General features: G+C 45.4%; 1 protein-coding gene across 4 annotated transcripts; it reads right to left on the bottom strand.

Annotated features, from left to right (window-relative positions):
• Positions 1–820: 820 nt before the first annotated feature.
• On the bottom strand, positions 821–16,953 carry SEC11C (SEC11 homolog C, signal peptidase complex subunit). 4 transcript variants are annotated; one of them, XM_081930053.1, is made up of 8 exons: positions 16,853–16,953; positions 13,134–13,187; positions 9,459–9,568; positions 8,002–8,151; positions 6,423–6,542; positions 4,456–4,513; positions 3,912–3,988; positions 821–2,929 (listed from the first exon to the last, which is right to left on the bottom strand). In XM_081930053.1, exons 2-8 carry the CDS (start codon positions 13,173–13,175, stop codon positions 2,890–2,892), a joined length of 597 nt encoding a protein of 198 aa, XP_081786179.1. In that variant the 5' UTR covers positions 13,176–13,187; positions 16,853–16,953; the 3' UTR covers positions 821–2,889. The 4 variants fall into 4 exon arrangements, with proteins under 4 accessions (XP_081786179.1, XP_081786178.1, XP_081786180.1 ...); XM_081930052.1 differs by having other exon boundaries at positions 16,827–16,945; XM_081930054.1 differs by having other exon boundaries at positions 16,857–16,875.
• Between the last annotated feature and the right edge of the window lie 5,638 nt (positions 16,954–22,591).

A 22,591-nucleotide genomic window follows, 5' to 3' on the forward strand; every position in this document is an offset into this window, starting at 1 on the left:
CTTTGCAGGACTGGGGCCTTCCTAAGGTTGTTCAGAAGAGGCAAGGCGCGGCTGCACAGGTGAGGCCAATTGGTAACTCACAGCACCTGGTGGCAAGAGCTGGGGAGGGATATAAGATCAGCATTTCCCTTCAGCTCTTTGCCACAGCAACACGTTTCCTGCCTTGGGCTTCTTGCTTCCTGATCCTTGAACCTCAGCTTCTTGACTGCCTGCTTCTTGATCCTCGGACCCTTGATTTCATGACTCCCTGCTTCTTGACCCTTCGACCCTTGACTCCTTGATTCTCGGACCCCTGACTTCGTGACTCCTTGCTTCTTGATCCTCGGACCCTGACTTCATGACTCCCAGCTCTCTGACCTTCAGACTCTTGGCTTTCTGACTCCCGTTCCTGCTCCCACCCCACCATCTTGCCCCCGGTCCTGAGGTCCCCTGCCAGGACTTTGATCGCCTGTGAACCGGAATGTGACAGATGATTTAGCTGAGATTCCTGAACTGCTCAGGGTTGGACTAGATGGCCCTTGGGGTCCCTTCCAACTCTACAATTATATGATTCTACTATAAGAAGAGCCCTACTGGATCCAGACCAAAGGCCTGTCTCGTCCAGTATTCTGGTGTCACAGTGGCTGACCATGTACTCAAGGGGAGTCCACAAGCAAGACTCTTCTGTGTCCCCCCACCCAGCCTAAAAGTACAGAAAGGGGAGGAGGGGAAGGGGGCTGTAACTGGGTTTCTTTTTGAATCATCACCATCATCAACCATAAAGAGCTAAGCAGAGATGACTCCAGCAGAAATGGGGGGAGGGGGGAATAACCACAGTGAATCATAGACCAAGACAGCAAGTCTTTAATGATATTATTGCATAGCATGATAAGACAAATGAATGAGATGTTTTCGGGGCACCACATTTATTATGTTCCCTGTCCCAAAGACCCAGCTGAACTTCCACTTTTCACTTAATGCTTTTCTATAGGTCCTTTCACACATATGTCACAAATCTTCGTAACAGTGAACTTTCTTTACTTTTAAAGGCAGGCAGATTCGTAGAGCGGACAACATTTATAACCATGATTATGCAGAAAGGCAAAAGTATTCTTCAAGAATTTTACAAAAAAAACCACACACAAATATTATTCACATTGTTAAAGTGACTTCTCTAAGGCCATGAAGGGATCGTAAAAAGCCAAAAATGGGCAGGAGTGCTCTTAACATGGGAGAGTGTGAACAATCGGAGATTCTGAGCACCGATACAAAATGCCATTTTCCGGGAGAGATTTGGAATAAGCCACAATTGTTGGACAGGTTTAAATCACCCACAAGAAAGCTCTTTATGCTACATTTCTGCAGGTCTATTAATTTCTACAGGTGAATCTTGGAGCAATCCATAATACTCGTACCTCAGCATCACTTTCCACACTATAAAGCCAAAGTTTTGGTCCGTAAGAGAAAAACTTGGTTGGGTAATGCCTTTTATTTTACCTCATGGACACGACATTTTGCCTTTCCTTTCCAACTCAATCCTACCACCTAGTTTTGTGTGACATCTCGCCTAACCAAGAGTTCCAGGTGACCCAAAAGTTCCCCACATTTTGGTTGGTCCCAATCCAGGTTTTTCTCAAGAGTTGGGCCTTGGAGTGTCCTCCAAACTATGGGATTCCTTTCCCCTACTCCTGAGAGAAATAGCAGTCTGCAGAAGATGTACACAACTGCATGTCATGTAGCTCAGAATGTGGTGTATTTGGGTTGTTTAGTAAGCATGTATATTGATCCTCCTCACCCAGTGTTTTACTCCTGGGGGAAGGAGAGATCAGTGATGTACACTGAAATCCTGGGATGCCGCATCAGCTTCTCAGCAGGCTTCAGTGGACCTAGTCCGTCTTCCAGAGGTTTAGGATCTCATGGATCACAGACTGCAAGACATGAGCTGCATCTGTTGCTAATTCACACAAGGCAGTGTGGGTGTCTTCAAACACAGGAATGTTCCTGGTTGGTTACTGGTGACAATTTTCTCATGCATCTGCACCTTGTGTGTGGTCCAAGTTCTCATGGGCAGAATAATGCAGATGACTGCGCTACCCAGGGAGGAGCAGAACCAGCTCGATGAATCTGCACGGGGCTCTTCCTCGTCTATGACAGAATAACACAAGCTCATCTCAAGCCACTGAGAGCCAAGATTGTAAACCTGCTCTTCTCAGACAAGCCCAGTCCAGCAGATTATATATATATAATCAGAAGAATTGTAATAGGATTCTGGAATACTTGGTGAACCTACTTACAAGAATGAACTATGTGTGGCTTGACAAAAATACCTAGTGAAGCTCTTGGTTGAAGCAGCACAGGGAGAACTTCATCAATGGGCTTCTTAGCTAAGATATAACCAAAGGGAACTCAAGACTCAAACGCCATTGAGTTACTGTCTAAAATGCTTCCAAGCAACCATATCCATGCAGTGAAGATCTGTTTCACCTAGATGGCCTAGTTCTGGAACGTTTAACCAGCCCCCTGCCCCACCCTGAGCGCTGAAATTTCCATGATATTGAACCCTCCCTCCCAGTCATTCTGCCCATTTATATGCCTTGCTGAAAAGCAACCGTGAAAACATGAAGAAACTCAAAACAATATTGTAAACAAAATACCAGTGGACAGTGTTTGTAATCCAGTTGTAAGAACACTTAGAGGTTCGTTCAGATGCAACCAGTAGGACTTATGCACAAAAAAATGGGTTAAGATTGTGGCACGGACAGGAAAATTCATTGGGACAGTATTGTCTGCGGACCATGAAATATTTTGTACAGACACAGGGACGGTTCAAATATATTAGTATCTCTTTGTATATCTACGCTCAAGAGTTGCGCAAGGCAGTTCCGTGTTCAGTCTTTTATGATTCTCGTTTCAGGAGGACATACGCGCCCATGACAGCCAGGAGAGCGTACTGCAAACAAAACATATAGATTACTTTGGTATCTAACATAACTCTTTGCATCTCAGATGTAAAAAATCAGATCCTGTTTCAGAATAAGTTTTCAATATAGTACTGGCACCAGTTTCTGAAAAGCAAAGGATAGGTCGAAATTGTCTGCAATGTGAACGAACGTGGATTCCTGATTGGCCAATATCCCTTCCAGTGGAGTAATTCACTCTCGCCTGGTTCACATATAACACTAAACCATGGTTTACTATACCATGGTTTATTAAACCATGGTTCGGCATTATTTGCAAATCCTGCCCAAAGCTTAACTATGGTTTGTACATGCCAACAAACCACAAACTGCAACCGTGAACCTTGGGTTTGGTTTTTTAAAAAGCTATGGTTTGGTGTTATGTGTGAACCCATCCTTGAAAGTGATTCAGCCACCAGATTCTCACTAAACTACGAAGAAGCTGGAAACAGACTAACTTTGGGGAAGCAATGTATTTCATTCATGGCTGGTTAAATGAACTATGGCTTCCAATTATGTATAAACCCGGACTCTATGTACATCCCTATGTGTGAGTGAAGCTGCACTCATGACTGAAGTGAATGGAGCAGGAATTCTGGGCGCCACTGGAGGGCACATGGGGCTCTGAATAAGAGTGCATATACTTATGCATGTAGATGTATTCTTACTTGATTAGAGATCTAATATTTGACCCTTGATGTGTTTCAAATAATGATTAAAACTGAAATCTAACGGAGTCACAGAACGCACAGTATTACCGCATGACTAATTATGTGTGGAAATTATATCTACAGCTATACAAAAGCAAGGCTTATTTTAATACTGCCTATAGCAACAGTGTCGGGAATTTAAAAGCATTCTGTTGAGCAAAACAAAAAATAAAAAGCTTATTTGTAAATGTGACACATGGCTAGTTTCCTCTGTGGCGTTTTGAGAACAGGAAAAATAAAAACACTGCTCTATTTGAATACTCACGCTTGCAAAAATTCTCCAACATGATCCTTGATGCAAAGCAAGATGCTGCCCTCAGAAATATGAAACGGGAATGATATCTGCATAAGGCGAACATTTCCTTGAGTATAGTTTTTAAAAAAATCAGGGAATTGAAGCTTTGTACATTGACAGTCGTGTGCTAGGGACCTCTGCTTCACAAACTCCACTGAAATTAATGGGAGCTACACAACAAGACGATTGGTAGTTTTGCACAATTCCCATTCACTTTAATGATACTGGCTTTCGCTGCATCAGCATTTGGTTTTTCTTATTTACCATCAAGCAGTGTATAAATTTTATAAAATAAATCCGTCAATGCATTGAGCCCACTGTGTGCAGACCAAAATTATCCCATATCTGAAACATGAGCCTTTAGTGGCAAAAGGAAGTAGGCGTGATAAAATCTTCTAAGCACAATCTTCTCTCTACTAGGGAATCTGTTCATGCAAGTTTGCAGACTGGTTGGCGAAAGAATTGCTTCTTTGCCAAAAAAAGTTACTGGCCCCAGAGTTAAATCTTTACTTACCTTAAATTTTGGATAGTCGTTCATGATTATGGTCACCATTCCAACATACGGCAAAAACCTGATTCGTGGAGGTTAAACAGAATAGCATAAAGTCATTTCAAAATAGCCTGACTTAAGGTAGCATTTTATGCTTTTATTTTTATTTTATTTTTTAAGCCAGACCGGGTGCAAGCCTCAGGAGCTTCAAGTATCAGATTTCACCATTAAAGGAGAAAAAGGTTTCTAGCCCTTTTGGCCAGTATAGTTTGAGAATCTGAAAGCTAAAACTGATAAAAGTAGAATAAATAAAGGCCAAAAACGAACAGTCCATTTGAATGTATGTAATGGCCGGGAAGTCAGGGTTCAGTTGGCCCAGAACAGCCCACATCCTCCCTCCAGAGAGACAAGCGGTGTTTTGAGCAAAATAAATGCACACAAGACAAATAATAGTTTATGTAGCACTGCAGAAAGCTTTGCGAGGTGCAAATGAGAGCGGAGTATTCACGGGCAAAGACAAATACGGCAGTGCAATTAAGACGTGGCATGGAAAGATTTTTTCCACAGAAATCAGAAATTCTGACACGGGGGGGGGGGGGGGGGACAGTCCACTCAGCATGTTTAGCCTGGAAAAGAGGAGATGGGGAGGAGATAGGACAGCGACCTTCAAATATCTTAAAAGACTATCACATAGAAGATGGAGAGCAAAAGCCTGTTTTCTCCTGCCATGGAGGGTAGGACTTGAACCAATGGCTTCAAGTTACAAGGAGATTACAACTCAACATCAGGAGGAAGTCTTTGACCGTAAGAGCCCTTGGAAGGTGATGGACTCTCCTTCCTTGGTGGTTTTTAAGCAGAGATTGGATGACCACCTGCCACGGATGCTTTAGCTGAGATTCCTGCATTGCAGGGGGTTGGACTAGATGACCCTAAGAGGTCCATTCTGAGTCTACACAGAATGCCTCTGCAGCAGGGGTGGGAAGGAAGAAGCAGCCCTCCAGGCCTTTCTACCTAGCCCTCAGGAAAATCCCCAGGCTGCTCTCCTTACCAGCCCTGCTTTGAACCCTCCCGGAGTATTTTTCCCTTGCTGAAATAAGTCTGTGAATGCTGGCAATGCCTCTTGCTTGACTGGGTGCAGGAGAGAGAGGGGAATGTGAGGGTGTAGAACAGGGGTAAGCAACCTAAGGCCCGGGGGTTGGATCCGGCCCTATCGCCTTCTAAATCCGGCCTGCAGACGGTCCAGGAATCAGCGTGTTTTTGCATGAGTAGAATGTGTCCTTTTATTCAAAATGCATCTCTGGGTTATTTGTGAGGCATAGGAATTCGTTCTCTCCCCACCCCCAAAAAAATATAGTCCGGCCCCCCACACGGTCTAAGGGACGGTGGACCGGCCCACGGCTGAAAACGGTTGCTGACCCCTGGTGTAGAAACTAGACCTTCATACAATGGTAAAAAAATACACTTTTTGCTCTGACCGCTTTTGTTTCTAGGTCCTGCCTGTTAGTTTCTGTTTCCCTCACTGAGCAGCTTGCTGGTAGTCACAAGACTATGTTTTCATTCCACAGTCCAGATACTGTTGGATTCCCACGGGAAAGAGAGACTGGTTTCCTGCTTCTTTGTTCTGTCGTTTCTTTCTTGGAGTTGCTCTCTGCTCTCACAGAGGCAAGATGTATATTTGTGTGTTTTCGGTATAGCGTAGAAATAAAGTATAGCAATGTAGCCATACCTGCCTCATCCTTTCGATTTGCGGACTCTGGGATTTTGCTCTGCTGGGCTCAAGCCAAGATGAGCTGTATCAGCTCAAGGGCCAGAGCAGAATAAAACTAACACTTCCTGCCCCCAGGTAGTAGCCCAGAAAGGAACAGGGTCTGTGATCTCAAAAAGGCTTCCCACTCCTAAGAGGTTTGTTCTACCCCTGCTTTCAAAAGTCACCCATTTCAAAAGTCACTTCATTTCAGGGGCAGCACAGCCCACCCTGCAGCCACACTCACCCTCGTGCCCTGCCGACAACGTCCTTCTTCTCGAGCCAGTTCTGGCCTTCTTTATACAAGCCTCTGTCGTCAACTTCGTTATTGTCGCCCTTGGTCAGAAATTTGATGTTGCCGTTTTCCCTGCAAAAACAACAAGACGGCAAACGCGTTGTGGAGCCACACCTGGAAGTCGGCCATTAGAATGTTTGCAAAACAGAACGGATAAGGTACCAACCTGCCCTTCCAGTTGCCTTTTAATAAATATCGAGACCTTCATTTCTGACTCTTACTGACAGATCTAAGCACCTATTTCTCCCCGGCCTGTTAATAATTTACTTTGGGCAAAACAAAGAGTTATCTGTTTAGTTACTACATGCCTGCCCTAATGTGATTAAAGAGAAATAAGAGTGTTTATTAATCTGGAAAACAGGCACCTGCATATGTGAAAGTACCATATTTTTTGCCCTATAGGGCGCACCGGCCTATAGGGCGCACCTAGGTTTTTTTGGGGGGGGAATAAAGAAAAAAAAGCTTCCCCCGACCCCAGAACAGGCTGCTATCCGCTCAGCGCGTCCCAGGCTTCGGGATAGCTTCCTGAAGCCTGGAGAGCGAGAGGGGTCGGTGCACACCAACCCCTGTCGCTCTCCAGGCTTCAGCGAAAGCCTGCATTCGTCCCATAGGACACACACACATTTCCCCTTCATTTTTGGAGGGGGGAAGTGCGTCCTATAGGGCGAAAACTATGGTAACAAGAAATTTGGGGTCCGAGAAAGAGGTCGTTTCAATTCAGAAAAGCTTTGAGGGAATAGCATCCAGACTTACATTCTCTGGGCTAGAGGCAGCAGCCTGGGATTGTGTTCTGCCCAGATATTTCTTAACCACAACTCCCATAATTCCTGATCACAGGCTATGGTGGCTGGGGCAGAGGGAAGCTGTGATCCAAAAGGTCTGGTGGTGCAAACCACAGGGGCAAACTCCCTGGCTGAACCCCTCAGCACCTGCTGCTAGTCAGTGTACATTAAGTCTGCTAGATGGACCAATAGTGTGACTTGGTGTAAGGCAGCCTCCTATGTTCCTAACATTGGTTTCAGCTTGTGATTAAGTCTGGAGAACGAGCCCGGGTTTGAACCACACACTAAGCCAAGCCATGGCTTAGCTCAGTACAGGGTGGCAGCAGAATGCCTGGAGATGAGCAAAAAGGCCATGACCTCCTTTCCCAGAGTTTGCACATTTGCGTTAAGGAACCCCTTCGTCTGCAGTCCTCTGTGATAAACCACTTTATGGAGCTGATGTTTTAAAAAGCGGTTGAACAGCTGCGGAGTGAAAGAAAGTACTGCAGGTGCTTTCGAAACCCAATAATTTGGAGAGCTGAGGCTGACTGCATTGACAGCACTCATTCAATACATATATGCACCAAATACGTCCTTTTTTAAATTAAGAAATGTACATTTAGCTTCATTTAGCCCAAGTATTTCCTGCCCAGTTCACCCTCCCCATTTCACTTCAAATGCAAATCTCCATTCCTTCTAAGCATTCTGCATTCTAACAGCCAAGCAAGATGACTACACCAGTGACAGCACTGAATTGTTTATGCCATTACTTTTCGTGAACTTTGATTACTCTGTGTACAATCGGAATATCTCTGCCTTCGACTTTAAAAACCACTATTTCACCGGCCCTGATGGGGTCGTCCCGGAAGTTTGTTAAGAATAGCAGGTCTCCTCTGTGGAAGGCTGGCTCCATGCTGCCACTATAAAGGAAAGAAGAGAAACAGGAATTAAAGAGTTGAGATCATTCTTCTGTCGGGAGGAAAGCTTGGTACTAGTCTTCTTCTTTAAAAATTACTATTCCAGTGGTAACTGAAGAAAAATCAGTTATGTTCACAGGCTATTGAAGCCATACCCTGATATTTGACAGGTGACGTATTTCACATTCCAAGATGCACTATATCCCACAATGCCCTTTAAACCATTTCAAATGTATTTGCCTGGAAACGAAATGATGACAAGGATTGGTGTCTGGCAGGTCTCCCTTGGTAGTGAGACTTGGAATGCCTGCTTAACCTGCTCCCTGCCTTGCAGGACTTTTCCCACCTGGCTGTGGGGGGGGTCCTGACTGACTCCAGCTACAAAAGCCAAGGCTGCTGAACAGACTCTTGGGCTGCAGTGTTGTTTGTGGGTTTTGTTGTGGGGGGGAGTGCTGCTTTTAATTTTTTTGCTTATTTATTTTGTTTAAATAAAAAAAATATGTGCAAATTGCTCAGTTTGGTTGTGTACATCTTGATGTTACATTTATTGTTTATTACTACATTTGTTGTGTTTGCAGTTGTGTATTTTTTTTATATGTTGCAAGCCACCTTGAGCATGGTTTTAACTCTGGAAAGGCAGCGTACAAATAAAATGACTGACTGAGAGCATGCCATAAGGTAAAGGTAAAGGGACCCCTGACCATTAGGCCCAGTCATGGCCAACTCTGGGGTTGAGGCGCTCATCTCACTTTATTGGCCGAGGGAGCCAGCGTACAGCTTCCGGGTCATGTGGCCAGCATGACTAAGCCGCTTCTGGCGAATCAGAGCAGCGCACGGAAACGCCGTTTACCTTCCCGCTGGAGTGGTATCTATTTATCTACTTGCACTTTGACGTGCTTTCGAACTGCTAGGTTGGCAGGAGCAACGGGCGCTCACCCCATCGCGGGGATTCGAACCGCCCACCTTCTGATCGGCAAGTCCTAGGCTCTGTGGTTTAACCCACAGCACCACCCACATCCCAGAGAGCATGCCATAGGCAGGGACTAAATCTATTTTTAATCAAGCTTACGTGATTTTTATTGTACTTTTTACTTTGGTTGTAAATAATTTTGGGACTTTTTTTTAGTAGTACAGGATGCACAGGTTGAATAAATGTAACTAAGGATATACATCAGACAGACAACAGTTGCAGAAACCACACATCCTGGTCTCCTTCCAAGATCTGCAGATACTATTTTAGGAGAGGAATAGGGCATAAGCTATGGGTCGCTCGCTAACCCAGCAACAGATTTGATTTAACATAGACATACCTGAGCACTACAACGATAGGACTCTCACTCCCAGTGATAACAATAAGGCCTTTCCATATCATCAGCGCCGAAGACACAATCATGGCAAAATTTAAGACTTGGTAATAGAGCTGCAAGGAAGGGAAGAGCTGTGATAAGTGGAAACAGCCGATCAAAAACCTGAGATTAAGCAAGCAAGCCAACAGATGCCAGCAGGGTTCTCATCTCGTGATGTTATAGCAGCACAGGCTGCACTAGCACAGAATGCACTGGGCTTAAGAGAGATTGCTGCAGCTCAAGAGCTGGGAAAACTAGCTTGGGTGTGAATGGCAGAGCCCAAACACCTTTAAGGAACAAGGAAGCAAGCGTGAAAGGAGGGGCCGGGCCGGCAAGGGAATCTCCTGAAAAGACTGGACTCCAGTAACCCACATTTGTGCTTTTACAGCTCTACAAGTCACAGTGACCCCTACGTCTATGTTTGGGGAGGGGGAGAGATTATTATACTGCACAGAAACATAAATGGCCACAGCTGCTAGCCTTGAAAGAACCAAACCAATGCAGAAACCTATTAAGGGTCGAGATTGTTTGCTTCCAGGAAGGAAAGGGGAGGCACATTCTGAGATGTAAATACTGTAGGATCTTTTTATCTTCAACAGACACACGTTGAGCTTCTTCGACAGAGGTGAAGGCTCCCCAGGGCGCCGTGCCTTTATAACAGGCGGCTTGGTGGGGTTGCACAAAACAGGGCAATCAAAAACAGACTGCCGGGAAGGGGGGTGCACTGACCACAACACTGCCGCCCTCCCCAGAGAGGGGGAAAGTAGATCAATGCAGAGGGGAAAGTAGGGCACTCAGATTTCACCTGCCTGCACAAGGCAGCTGTGCAGTGCTCAAAAGGAACCCAAAGGATGGCCTCATTTCCTGGCTTCTTTCAGAACATGTAAAATTGTTCAAAGGCAGAGGCTTGGGGGGGGGGGGAGATAAACTAGAACATTTTTTTTTACCTTCACCCTCCATGATTTATTGTGGTCACCCAAAAACATATGTACTCTGCTCACAAAAGTTAAAATAATACACACAGAGAGAAAAACACAACACAATATAAAGCAGCTAAGCTAGAGTTTGTTTGGACCCTGGATAAGAACATGGTGGCTGAAAGGTAGGGTGTGTTAGAAGGGAAATGGATGGATATTGATTTATAGATAAAACTTTTTATTGTTGTTACATTTTTATATGTAACCATGGGCTTTTGTAATATTTTGTTTATGTCTGTTACATGATGTCTGTTGCTGCTTCAGTTTTTTGGGTACCACCGCTTAGAGATATTTTAAATATATTAAATGGTATAGAAATTAAATAATCAATCAATATAAAACCACCCATTGGGTGGCGCCTAGTGAATTACAGTGGTGCCTCGCAAGACGAAATTAATCCGTTCTGTGAGGCTCTTCGTATAGCGGTTTTTTCGTCTTGCGAAGCAAGACCATTGACAGCTTAGCGGATTAGCGCTACAGCTGTGAAGCGGCTTCCAGCGATCAGCTGTTAAGCGGCTTATCAGCAGAACAGCTGATAAGCGGCTTAGCGGCTTAAGAAAAGGGCGGAAAAAGCGGAAAAAACCTGCGGGGGGATGCAAGATTTTTTTCGTCTTGTGAAGCAACCCCATAGGGGAATTCGTTTTGCGAAGCGCCTCCAAAACGGAAAACCCTTTCGTCTAGCGGGTTTTTCGTCTTGTGAGGCGTTCGTCTTGCGGGGCACCACTGTAGTTCCGTTAGTACAAGGACTTGGGCCTGAACAACTGAACCTTCCCTTCTCCTCTGCCCATACGCCGTCACCCCCCCAAAAAAAACTGTTCTTGAAGTTACCCCCAACCCTCCAGAGCAAATCTGGTGAGGGCTCCGAGAGAGGAAGTTATTTGCACAAAAAGAAAACCTTGCACTAGCAGAAGTACTTCATACTGACACCGTCCATTTAAAGTATTGGTTTTTGTTGCTTATGCATTTTTACAACTTATATACACATCATACAATATCTATCATTTATCCCTTATCCTCAGACTTCCCAGTCCATCTCTCCATGGCATTCTAGGTAGTCTTTTGTCGGTTGCATATTCTATTATTTCACCCATTTTTGTCTCAAATGTTCATCTATTTAGTGTTATCTGCTGCTTATATGTTCATTCCTACTTGTGGGTTAAATTGACTGTTGCACCTTCTAAGATACCGTCCACTGAAATTAATGGAGATGACTAACCGAGGTCCATTCACTTTCAATCATTCTATCCTGAGCATAGCTTAGTCAAATGCAAACATTATTTGGAACGGCCCAGTTCAATTCCTGACATGTCCAGGAAAAGCTGGGAATGTCCCTACTGGAAACTCTGGCCAGCTACTGCCAGTCAGTGTAGATAATACTAAGCTCAATAGTGCAGCAGTCTGACTTGGTGTTCCTATAAGTTAGCCCTTCCCTGCTCAAGTGGATCTGTGATTCTGACATGCAGTGAAGCAGTCATGCAAACAGCTCTTGCCGGTGTGAGGCTCACCCCACATTCCCCATGACGCCACAAAGCTGACAAAAAGCTCCAGCCAAGTCGTGGGGAGTGAAATGTACACTTGGATTATATGCTGGGCAGGTGGTGGAAGAAGTGTCATAACTGCTTAACCTCAAAAAGGAAGCTCCACTTGACATACATTCTTAAGACACCAATTGGGTTGGATGAATCATCCTTTCATCAATCACCCACCCACCTGAAGAGAGACCGGAAATGTAAAAAAAGGGAAAAGCTGCGTTCTACATCCTCTTTGCACACAACCCACAACTCTCCTCCATCAAAACATTCTCCTCTCAAGCACTTCCAGGCTTCCTTATTTTATCTCTCAGCATCCTGTATGACGAAATGGGGGGTCCGCATTTATTTTCTCCTAAGATGCTTTGGGGCAGCTGTGAGGAGAAACAGACACACAACCCCACCGATTTTAAATATGGAGGATGAAAGGAAAGAAACTGGAACTCTGAAGAGTAGAAAAACAAACCCTTTTCAGCTCTTGTTTTCCAGAATGAGAAACCTGCCAGGGAATTCTGCTCAATATTGATCCAGAGTAGAATCCAATGTATAGTTTGGAATACATATACTTGTATAGTTAGCCGAGTAACAACTTAAACACGTTGCAGGATTCTCAGAAAATAGACCAGAGGCAATTGTATTTCATCCAGCAGAGCATTACTGCTTCTGAAGTCAAATGAGCACAATGGTCACAAATCCAATACATTCAGGGTTGGCACTGTCCGTAGGAAATCCAGTTGCAGCAGACTTAACTTAAAATAAGACTAAACCTTAACACTGTATACAGAGCACCACACCAGAAGGAAAAGAGCTTGAAAGAGGAAGTGAAGCCCAGGCTCCTTCTGGCCTATTATTATAGTCAGCATGACCGTGACAGAAGAGATAACAGAACCAGTCTAAGCCAGCTGTACTCACGTTTCTCGGAAGGAATAACCCAAACATCATGAACCCCCAGTCCAACCCCCAGCAAGACAGGAATCACAACTAAAGAATCCCTGATAGACCCAACCTCCATTTAAAAACCTCCAATGAAGGAAAGTCTACAACCTCCCAATATACAACTGCTTTTATAAAGGTTTATACATATATAGGTCTTGCAGGCAACAAGACAAACTGTAGTTGTGCTTTTCTTTTACCTGGCGCTTGTTCATTCGCCGCAGGTCACCAAATATATCCATGGTTGCAGCTTTCTGAGGAGCCAATAACAGAAAGAAAGAAGGAGAGAGAAATGTTATTCTTAAACTAGGTAAGGTAAGGTAAAAGGTAAAGGACCCCAGGATGGTTAAGTCCAGTTAAAAGCAACTATGAGGTGCGGCGCTCATCTTGCTGAGAGAGCTGGCATTTGTCCACAGACAGCTTTCCAGGTCATGTGGCCAGCATGACTAAACCGCTTCTGGCACAACAGAACATCGTGATGGAAGCCAGAGCACATGGAAATGCTGTTTACCTTCCCGCCACAGCGGTACCTATTTATCTACTTGCACTGGTGTGCTTTCGAACCACTAGGTTGGCAGAAGCTGGGATAGAGAAAAGGGAGCTCACCCTGACATGTGGATTTGAACCACCAACCTTTGGATTGGCAAGCCCAAGAGGCTCAGTGGTTTATTTCACAATAATATTTATTATTTTCCATACATAAACATAGCAAAAGAAAAAATTAACAATAATAAAGGGAAAAGAGAGAAATAGAAAAAAAAGAAAAAAGAATATAGAACACAAAATAAAACAAATCATCACTACAATAACACTTAATTACCGTATTTTTTGCACCATAACACTCACTTTTTTCCTCCTAGAAAGTAAGGGGAAATGTCTGTGCGTGTTATGGAGAGAATGCCTACGGGTGGCATGCCTACGGATTTTCCTCCTCTAAAAACTACGTGCGTGTTATGGTTGGGTGCGTGTTATAGAGCGAAAAATACGGTAATTAAAACCCATCTTCATAAACATATTATTTGACTTCCTCAAATCTCTTCCATTTGAATTTCTTAGTAATTATATGTTGCAGTTTCCAATATCATTATTTCATAGAACCATGTCACAGTCATAATCATATTTCAAGAGGCTCAGTGGTTTAGACCACAGCGCCACCCGTGTCCCCTTTTCTTAAACTAGGTTGAAGTGCAAAGCTGTGAATTCTACCAGGTGTATCTTTCACAGAAAGGATGTGGGCAAAAAGTATGGTTAGGTTGTAGTGAACAATGAACTGCAACCCTCGTTCTGGTATCAATTGTATGGGGAGACCTAGAACAAGAATATGTAACCTTTGGCCTTCCGGGTCTTTTTGGACACCAACTCCCATCAGCCAGCATGGCAAATGGTCAGGGGTGATGGGAGTTGTAGTCCAACAACATGGAGGGCCACAGCTTCCCCAGCCTTCAAATACACCCCTACCAACTTTAATAAATTGTTGCTTTCAACTGCTCAGAGGGCTTCACAGGCATTATCTAGCTGCAGTACTTATTGACTTACCTTTCAGGGAATCTTGCATCGTTAGCCCTCATACTGTAGACCACCTATGCTAGTCTTCACCACCCTGGTGCCCTTCCTTCCAGATGTGTCAGACTACAACTCCCATCAGGCACAGCAAGCATGGCTGTTGGGAGTTGTAGTATGGCACATCTGGAAGGACACCAGCTTGGCAGAGACGAGATTCAAACCACAGGCTTCCCAATTCATAACTCAGTTTCTTAACTACTACACTTCCCCTTTAGAAGCAACTAGTGATGTATGGAAGTGAGAGCTGGACTGTAAAGAAGGCTGATCGCCGAAGAATTGATGCTTTTGAATTATGGTGCTGGAGGAGACTCTGGAGAGTCCCATGGACTGCAAGAAGATCAAACCTCTCCATTCTGAAGGAAATCAGGCCCGAGTGCTCACTGGAAGGACAGATCCTGATGCTGAGGCTCCAATACTTTGGCCACATCATGAGAAAACTCCCTGGAAAAGACCCTGATGTTGGGAAAGATGGAGGGCACAAGGAGAAGGGGATGGCAGAGGACGAGATGGTTGGACAGTGTTCTCAAAGCTACCAGCCTGAGTTTGACCAAACTGCGGGAGGCAGTGGAAGACAGGAGTGCCTGGCATGCTCTGGTCCATGGGGTCACGAAGAGTCGGACACAACTAAACGACTAACAACAACAATATTTTCTTTAAGTGTTTGGTTTTTGGCAGAAGCATTTCATGTTACTTAACATGACACCAGGCCAGCAAGGCAGGAGGGTTGCTAAGGAACCAGAACTTCATACTGTTCAACAGATATATGTATGAAAACCTCACAAATCACAAAATATCTGCTTCCAAAATTACTACAAAAGAATAATGCACCTTGCATGCAGTACAAAATGCAGACTCATTTCAATTTCCCAGGTTTGGGGTATCTTAACTGGAGATACTTGGTCAGCCTAGGACAGTATTAACAAGTCTGACAACATCTCAACAGGGGTTTTCCCCGACCTGTTATTTAAGCTCCTTTTATCTGAAGATGCCAAGGACCGAACCAGAAACCATCTGCCTGCAACACACATGCTCTACCACTAAGCTCTGGCCTCCCCTATCCTTATAATATAAGAAGTTAGCACACACTTCCCAACATTTAACTTAGCAGCAGAGAACTGCAGCGGAAATCACTTTGGACTCGCACATCAAAGTTTGCAAGACTAACAGTTCAAGGATGTCTATGTGATGCCTCTCGAACCACACTAGGTATTCTTCAGCCTTTACACCCTTGCAGCAGCGTGTGGCAAGAGAGGGGGTGGCATGAACAATGTCCTCCATTGTTCCCCAAGAGACAGGGATGCCACAAACTTGGGTGGCTTGAAATGAGGATTGGAAAAAAAAACCATGGAGGGGAGGGCTATCAATTCCTACTGGTCACAACAGCTATGCTTCACCTCCACAGATGGAGGAAGTAATTCAGCTACTGGAAACCACAGGAAGAGAGAATACTCTTGTGCTCATGGTTCTGCTCCCTGGTTTTCCACAGGAATCTGGTTGGATAATGTGAAAACGAGCTGCAGGACAGGATGGGCCACTGGCCTGATCTAGCAGAGCTGTTCCTATAGAGGAAATGAAAAACGACCAAGAGCAAAGGGTAGAGCATGAGACTTTCAATCTCAGGGAATTGGATTCGAGACCCACCTTGGGCATAAGATTCCTGCACTGCAGTGGGCTGGACGAGATGAGCCTCCTGGCCCCTTCTACCCCTACAAGTCTATAAGCTGCAAAAGTCTTCCCTGCCCACCCCTTGTTGCAGGGTGATGTCCAGACGCCATGCGATGAGGCTGGAGAGTCAGAACCAACTGGCAGGCCAAAACAAAGCACCATGAGGAGGAGCAGGGCAAAGCAACACCCCACCCCCACATACGCTTGGGGTGCATCATGGAAAAGTAGCGTTGTAAGGGGACCACGAGGGTCATCTGGTCCTTGCAATGCAGGAATCTTTTGCCCGATGTGAGACTCGAACCCACGACCCCGGGATTTAAGAGTTTCATGCTCTGCCGACTGAGCTATCCCAAGGACCAACTTTGGGTTGCAAAATAAAGCGACTGGTAAATTAAATATTATTATTATTATTAATTCGTTTTTGAAAACAGTGCAAATATAGATATATAAGACTGCGAGCCCCCAGCCTCCACTGAGTTCCAAAAGCAAGCCTACTTAATTGCAACCTGGAAATTAGACCCTTTAGACCCCCTATTTGTGTGTGTGTGTGTGTGTCCGTCCCCCTCCTCCTACCAGCAGGTAAGGAGGGTCGCCAAGCAAGGGGGGCCAAGGCTCTGCTGGAAGAAGCCCCTCCCCTAGAGCCCCCTTCCCCAAAGGAGCCCCACCTGAGAGGGGCTCGCGAGACCTCTACTCACAGCAGCAGCCTCCTGCCGCCGCCGCCGCCGCAGACTATTCACATTCCCCAGAGCAGCTGGCCCAGGTGGGACAAGGCACAGGGCTCACGCTTTTTCGCGCAGGCTTCTGGGGATTGTAGTCCCTCCTCTTTCCCCTCTCGCGGCGATCCCGGTGCAGCAGCGGAGACCTGGGGAACTACGTCTCCCAGAATGCAGCTGCGCGGGGAGAGGGGGCCCTTTCCGTTTACTGTCTTGGCGGCCTCGCTAGTGCCTGAAAGCACCGATCTTTTGGTCACAGGGAGGGAGGAGAGTTGAGGTTTGTTTATTTTTTTATTTTAAAAAAACAAAAACCAGCCACTGTACAGGGCCGCCGCGCTGAACCAATTCGACTCGGGTCCGAGGGAAGCAGATTCGGGTACTCGCGTCAGGCGGTACTTAGGACGGCTAAGCATTCGAGAGAGTCTGTTAAACCGTGGACGTCGTTCATTGGCGAGAGGGGAAAAGAAAGGGGCGGGGCTTAGAGGAGGTAAGCCAGCGGTAAAGAGGCGTGGCAAGTTGAGCCAACGCTGGGATTTGGAGGCGGGGCTAAGAAGGATGCCGTGTTAGAATGGGAGATGCAGAATCAGCGTTACGGATATGAATGACGCTGGTGGAGGAGGCGGGGTTAGTGAGAAGGCGTTTGATAGTGAGGTGTCAAATATAAAATGCAAGGTGGTAGTCCTCAAGCACGCTCACCTCCCTAGGCATGAGCAGAAACTGCAACCTGGAGGGTTTTCTCTTTGGGCCTTATTCTCTTCCTTACATCACTAGTGGAGAACCATTTTTTTTTCTGTTCAAGGGCTAAAAATGGGTGAATTTCAATACAGTGGATTTCAAGACGAATGCCTCGCAAGACGGAAAACCCGCAAGACGAAAGGGTTTTCTGTTTGCGAGTTGCTTCGCAAGACGAATTTCCCTATGGGCTTGCTTCGCAAGAAGAAAGCCCATAGGAAAATCTCCGGGGACCTCTTTTAAATGCTGGCGGTGGGGAGCAAAGCCTTTCCCCCCCCCCCTCCGGCCTTCAGAAGAGGTCCAGGAAGGCCGGCAGGGGCCGAAAGGCTTTGCTCCCCACCGCCAGCATTTTAAAAGCGGTCCGGGATAGCAGGCAGCGCTGCCGCCCGCCAGGATTTTTAAAAACCCCGGGACAGCGGAGAAGTCCTCTGCTGTCCCGGGGTTTTTTAAAATGCTGGGGGTGTGAAGAAAAGCCCTTTCCCCCCCCCCCAGCCTTCAGAAGAGGGCGGGGGACAGACTGTCCCCGGACCTGGTCTGAAGGCGGTTTCCATAGGAACGCATTGATTGATTTTCAATGCATTCCTATGGGAAACCGTGCTTCGCAAGACGAAAAAACTTGCGGAACGAATTAATTTCGTCTTGCGAGGCACCACTGTAAATGTGAATTTCGCTTTTGCACCAGCAGGTAGATTCTCCACATTCACGCAACCCTCTTGTTAAGTTGTGGGTGAACATAACAGACGACACAGCGATTCTTCAAACAGCTCTTGTTTATTCACAGACCCAGAACAAAACTGAATTGAAGGGTTCGGCCATCCTGCTTATATAGAGCTCCACTACAATGCAACAGTAACAACTTTCTGTAACTATCCAATCACTGAATGTCACTTTCAATTCCTTATTTGCATATGTGGGTCTGAGTGAAAACTATCTATCCCCCTGCTGGCCCATGGTGAGAACTTCAGTACATAACACCTCTCTATGCTCCATTCATGCAAGCAAGAAGGACACGGTCCAGCCAGGCAAAAAACACTCAAGGGCGGGTGCAAAATACAACAGGTGAGGTGTATTGCCTGTGGAGAGTCCCAATGCCTGGACAGAGAAATGTGAATGTATCCCCCCTCAGTCTGAAGCTCTCTCTCACACACCGACTGCCTACACCGTGTGCCTTGGCTCACTTGCAAGAGTTGTTTTGTTGCACTTCCTCTGTGTTATGTACTGAAGTTCTCACCCTGGGCCAGCAGGGGGATACTGTAGATAGTTATGCAAATAAGGGATCGAAAGTGACATTCAGTGATTGGATAGTTTTAGAAAATTGTTACAGTTACATTGGACTGGAGCTCTATATAAGCAGGCTGACTGAACCCTTCAGTTCAGTTCTGTTCTGGCCTGTGAATAAACAAGAGCTGTTTGAAGAATCGCTTTATCGTCTAATATGTTCACCCACAACTTAACACTCTGGAATAAACTTTTTGCAGATCATATGGCCCCCGCTGGAGTCTGGCTAACAGATTTGTGGAGGAGCTTATGGCGAGTGGGTGCTTTACTTCAATGGGTGGGTTAAAATCAGCAGTGGGGATCCTGCGATCTCTCAGGTGTTGGATTCCAACACCCATCAGCCCCATCATCTAGCATGGGATGATGGGAATTATAGTCCAGCAAGATCCGTAGGAGTCAGGCAGCTGTTTAGCCCATTCCAGCTACATTATTGCATGGCAACTTACTTTAACACATAAATTCCAGGAGCTACTGGGGTGGTTTCCTGCCATTGTTTGGGCCCGTGAAGCATACAAGAAATGTGTGAGAAGGTGCACATTAAATCACAAGTTTCATTTGCCTGCTTATGTGGCCACGCGAGAACGGCTGCTGAATTCAACTGTAGGAGCATTGTGTAAAACTCTTGTGCAAGCATTTTCACAACAGTTTTGGAAACTAGTCCAAGGTACACGGTGTCTGACTCAGCTTCTCATTATTGTAAGAGCAATTTGCGAAAATGCAGCATGTTCAGACTGTCTTCGAAAAGCCTTGCGTTACAGAGGAAGAGCACTTTGTTCCCAACTTGGAAACACAAAGAAATGGTCTCTCCTGACCTCCATACAATTTCCTCCAGCTTCTCAGTAAGGGTGGATGCCTGTGTTTTATTATCCACCGTTTGTTTGTGCGGCATTTCCACTGATGTGTGTCACTGCTTGGTGCCAAAATCCTAGAACAGCAACTGGCCCATATTTTCCAAATGAGTTGCCTACTGAATGGAAGAAAACAGACCCCTGTTAGTTAATTCTTTTTTTAAAAAAACAAACAAACATTGGACTAGTTGACACAAAAGGGTGCATGTATACTGTATGTGTAAGCAAATAAATAAATAAATCAGAATTTTTTTTGCTTGGTTGTCCGATTTGGAGGGAGAGAGGAGAGTCTGATTATTTGAGGCCATGTCTACACCATATATTTAAAGCACATTTATACCCCTTTAAGAGAATCCTGGGAACTGCAGTTTGTTAAAGGTACTGGAATTGTAGCTCTGTGAGGGCAGCACTCTTGGTGAACTACAGTTTCCAGGATTCTTGGTGGTGGTGGGGAGCCCTGACAGAGTAGTATGTGTGCTTTAAATGTATGGTGTGGGGGTGACCTCTTGAGAGTCCCCTCACCTCAAAAAATATATTGAAAAGTTGGGGGGTTCTGAAAAGGGCAGCCAGAATCATTTCCTGTATTCTCAAGCAATGCTGTCCTTTAGCTCCAAACAGATATGTACAGGCAGAGACAGGAATGCAATGCATAAACCTCAGGATTATGAAGCAGATTAGGGATGAGGCTAGCAGGACTCTGGATAGATCACTTTTCCAAGGGATTTGGATAAAATAATTAATCTGAGCCTTGAAAATGCACATTGAGGTGAAAGAGGAATGAAATATACTCAGAGTCGAGAGTGGATTTCATGCTCTTTATTCAACTAATAGTAGTGAGGAGGAATGGAAGTTTCCCCCAGAATGTCTGCTTCATATACATTATTTACACAATGGGCCCCATGTGATTGGCTAGGTAATTCCGGGATTCTCCTAGAGGCCAATCAAGTTGCAGATTCACTTCCACCTGGAGCTGGATTGGGTGGCTCATGTGGACCAATCAGACTGCTGCATTCTGAATCCTATTGTTCTAGGACCAATCAGACTGCTGCATTTTGGATCCTATTCAACTCAGTACATAACAAGGAAGTAGGAAAGAGTGTCTCTCTCCCAACTTCCTCCTTCAGTTCTATGTTGTTTTCACCTCTCTCACCACCTCCTGGTTAAGAGACTTTGTGGGTACCAGGGGAAGATCTCAAGAGCTTCCAGTCCCCCACCGGGTGCCTTGCTGGTGATCTCTGGACTAGGGTATGACTACCCTAATCTGATTGTGAGAAGACAATCTGTTCTTGACTCCTGTGCCAGAAGAAAGGGAGTCGTTCTGCAGAGTCGCATCTAAACCCTGAAGAAACAACAGTGCTATGGCATTTGATGACTAAGGCATGCCCATAGCTGGAGCACTGACTTGAGACGAAGTGTCCTCTGTTTTATGTGGTATATATTCTCTATGTTTCCACTGGGCCCGTTTCCAGTCATGTTGTTTTATCTTGTTTTTTGCCGTTCCTTCTGATTTACTCCATCCTTCGTTTCAATATTCCTTTCTACTCTTCGCAATGTTAAACACGCAGCAGACGGTCATCATTTTGCTATTAAAGAAATATCCCTTGAGAAGGCTCCGTGTAAGATGGACATCAAATACAGTGTTACTGTATCACCTTATTGCCTGCCCTTAAATCGATATTGCCATATCTTATAAACCTTTGGAGTGTTCTCTCTAATTCACGCCTGACTTTTGATACCATAGTGGCATTAATCCTACTACTAAATCACTCCTAAATGTCACTTTCCTTTACCACCTGGTCTCCCCCCCTCTCCTTCCTGCGTTGTCTTTAGATTAGCAGGATGAGCACATAGCTGGTGTCTTAATTTTGATGTCCAGTGCCCGGTTGATGGTAGGGAAGTGAGAGCTGGACCATAAAGAAGGCTGATCGCCGAAGAATGGATGCTTTTGAACTATGGTCTGGAGGAGACTCTTGAGAGTCCCATGGACTGCAAGAAGAACAAACCTCTCCATTCTGAAGGAAATCAGCCCTGAGTGCTCAATGGAAGGACAGATCCTGAAGCTGAGGCTCCAATACTTTGGCCACCTCATGAGAAGAGAAGACTCCCTGGAAAAGACCCTGATGCTGGGAAAGATTGAGGGCACAAGGAGAAGGGGACGACAGAGGACGAGATGGTTGGATAGTGTTTTCGAAGCTACCAGCATGAGTTTGACCAAACTGCGGGAGGCAGTGGAAGACAGGAGTGCCTGGCGTGCTCTGGTCCATGGGGTCACGAAGAGTCGGACACAGCTAAATGACTAAACAACAACAACAATAATGTATGTATCATCAACTAAATGTCTGCCCCCTTTAAGAGGAACTGCTCCAGGAGAGCTGATTCAGAGGTGTCACCTGCCTGGAGAACTTGGTGACTGATCTATGCCCAGGCCTCGCCTGAAATAAAGCTTTTTTAACCACTAACTCGGTTTCTACATGCACAGCTGAAGACAGCACATGGTGTCAGAAGTCATGGCCACCACAGAGAAAAGTGCAAACCATGGATTCATTTGAAACTACAAGTATCTCAGAGAAGTGGGCATGGCAGAAGCTGTGAATGGAGCCGATATTTGTAGGACCAGAGACAGTTTTAAGCGATCTGCAACCCCCAAAGCTGTTCAGGTTCGAATAGGTATTGATCAATGGGGCAGGGGCATCTGCAGAGCTTGGGCCTTTAGTGGTAAAGCTTACAGAAGCAGCAAAGAGAGGCCCAACAGGCTGCCTGAACTGTTGTAGGCCTGCTAGAAATATTATTACTAGCAATAGCAGCAACAACAACAATGTAAAAGAAGGCCCTTGCCCATGACTCGAAGCCACCAAACCA

Source organism: Podarcis melisellensis, assembly GCF_964234715.1.
Source record: "Podarcis melisellensis genome assembly, chromosome: 11".
Lineage (NCBI taxonomy): Eukaryota > Metazoa > Chordata > Lepidosauria > Squamata > Lacertidae > Podarcis > Podarcis melisellensis.

Excerpts from the sequence above, each read along its gene's own strand:
- SEC11C (XM_081930053.1), bottom strand. The coding sequence starts at position 13,175 with ATGGATATATTTGGTGACCTGCGGCGAATGAACAAGCGCCAG. Across the intron at positions 8,152-9,458 it reads CCTATCGTTGTAGTGCTCAG|TGGCAGCATGGAGCCAGCCT; the intron begins GTATGTCTATGT and ends TTTCCTTTATAG. Across the intron at positions 4,514-6,422 it reads GTTGTCGGCAGGGCACGAGG|GTTTTTGCCGTATGTTGGAA; the intron begins GTGAGTGTGGCT and ends TCCACGAATCAG.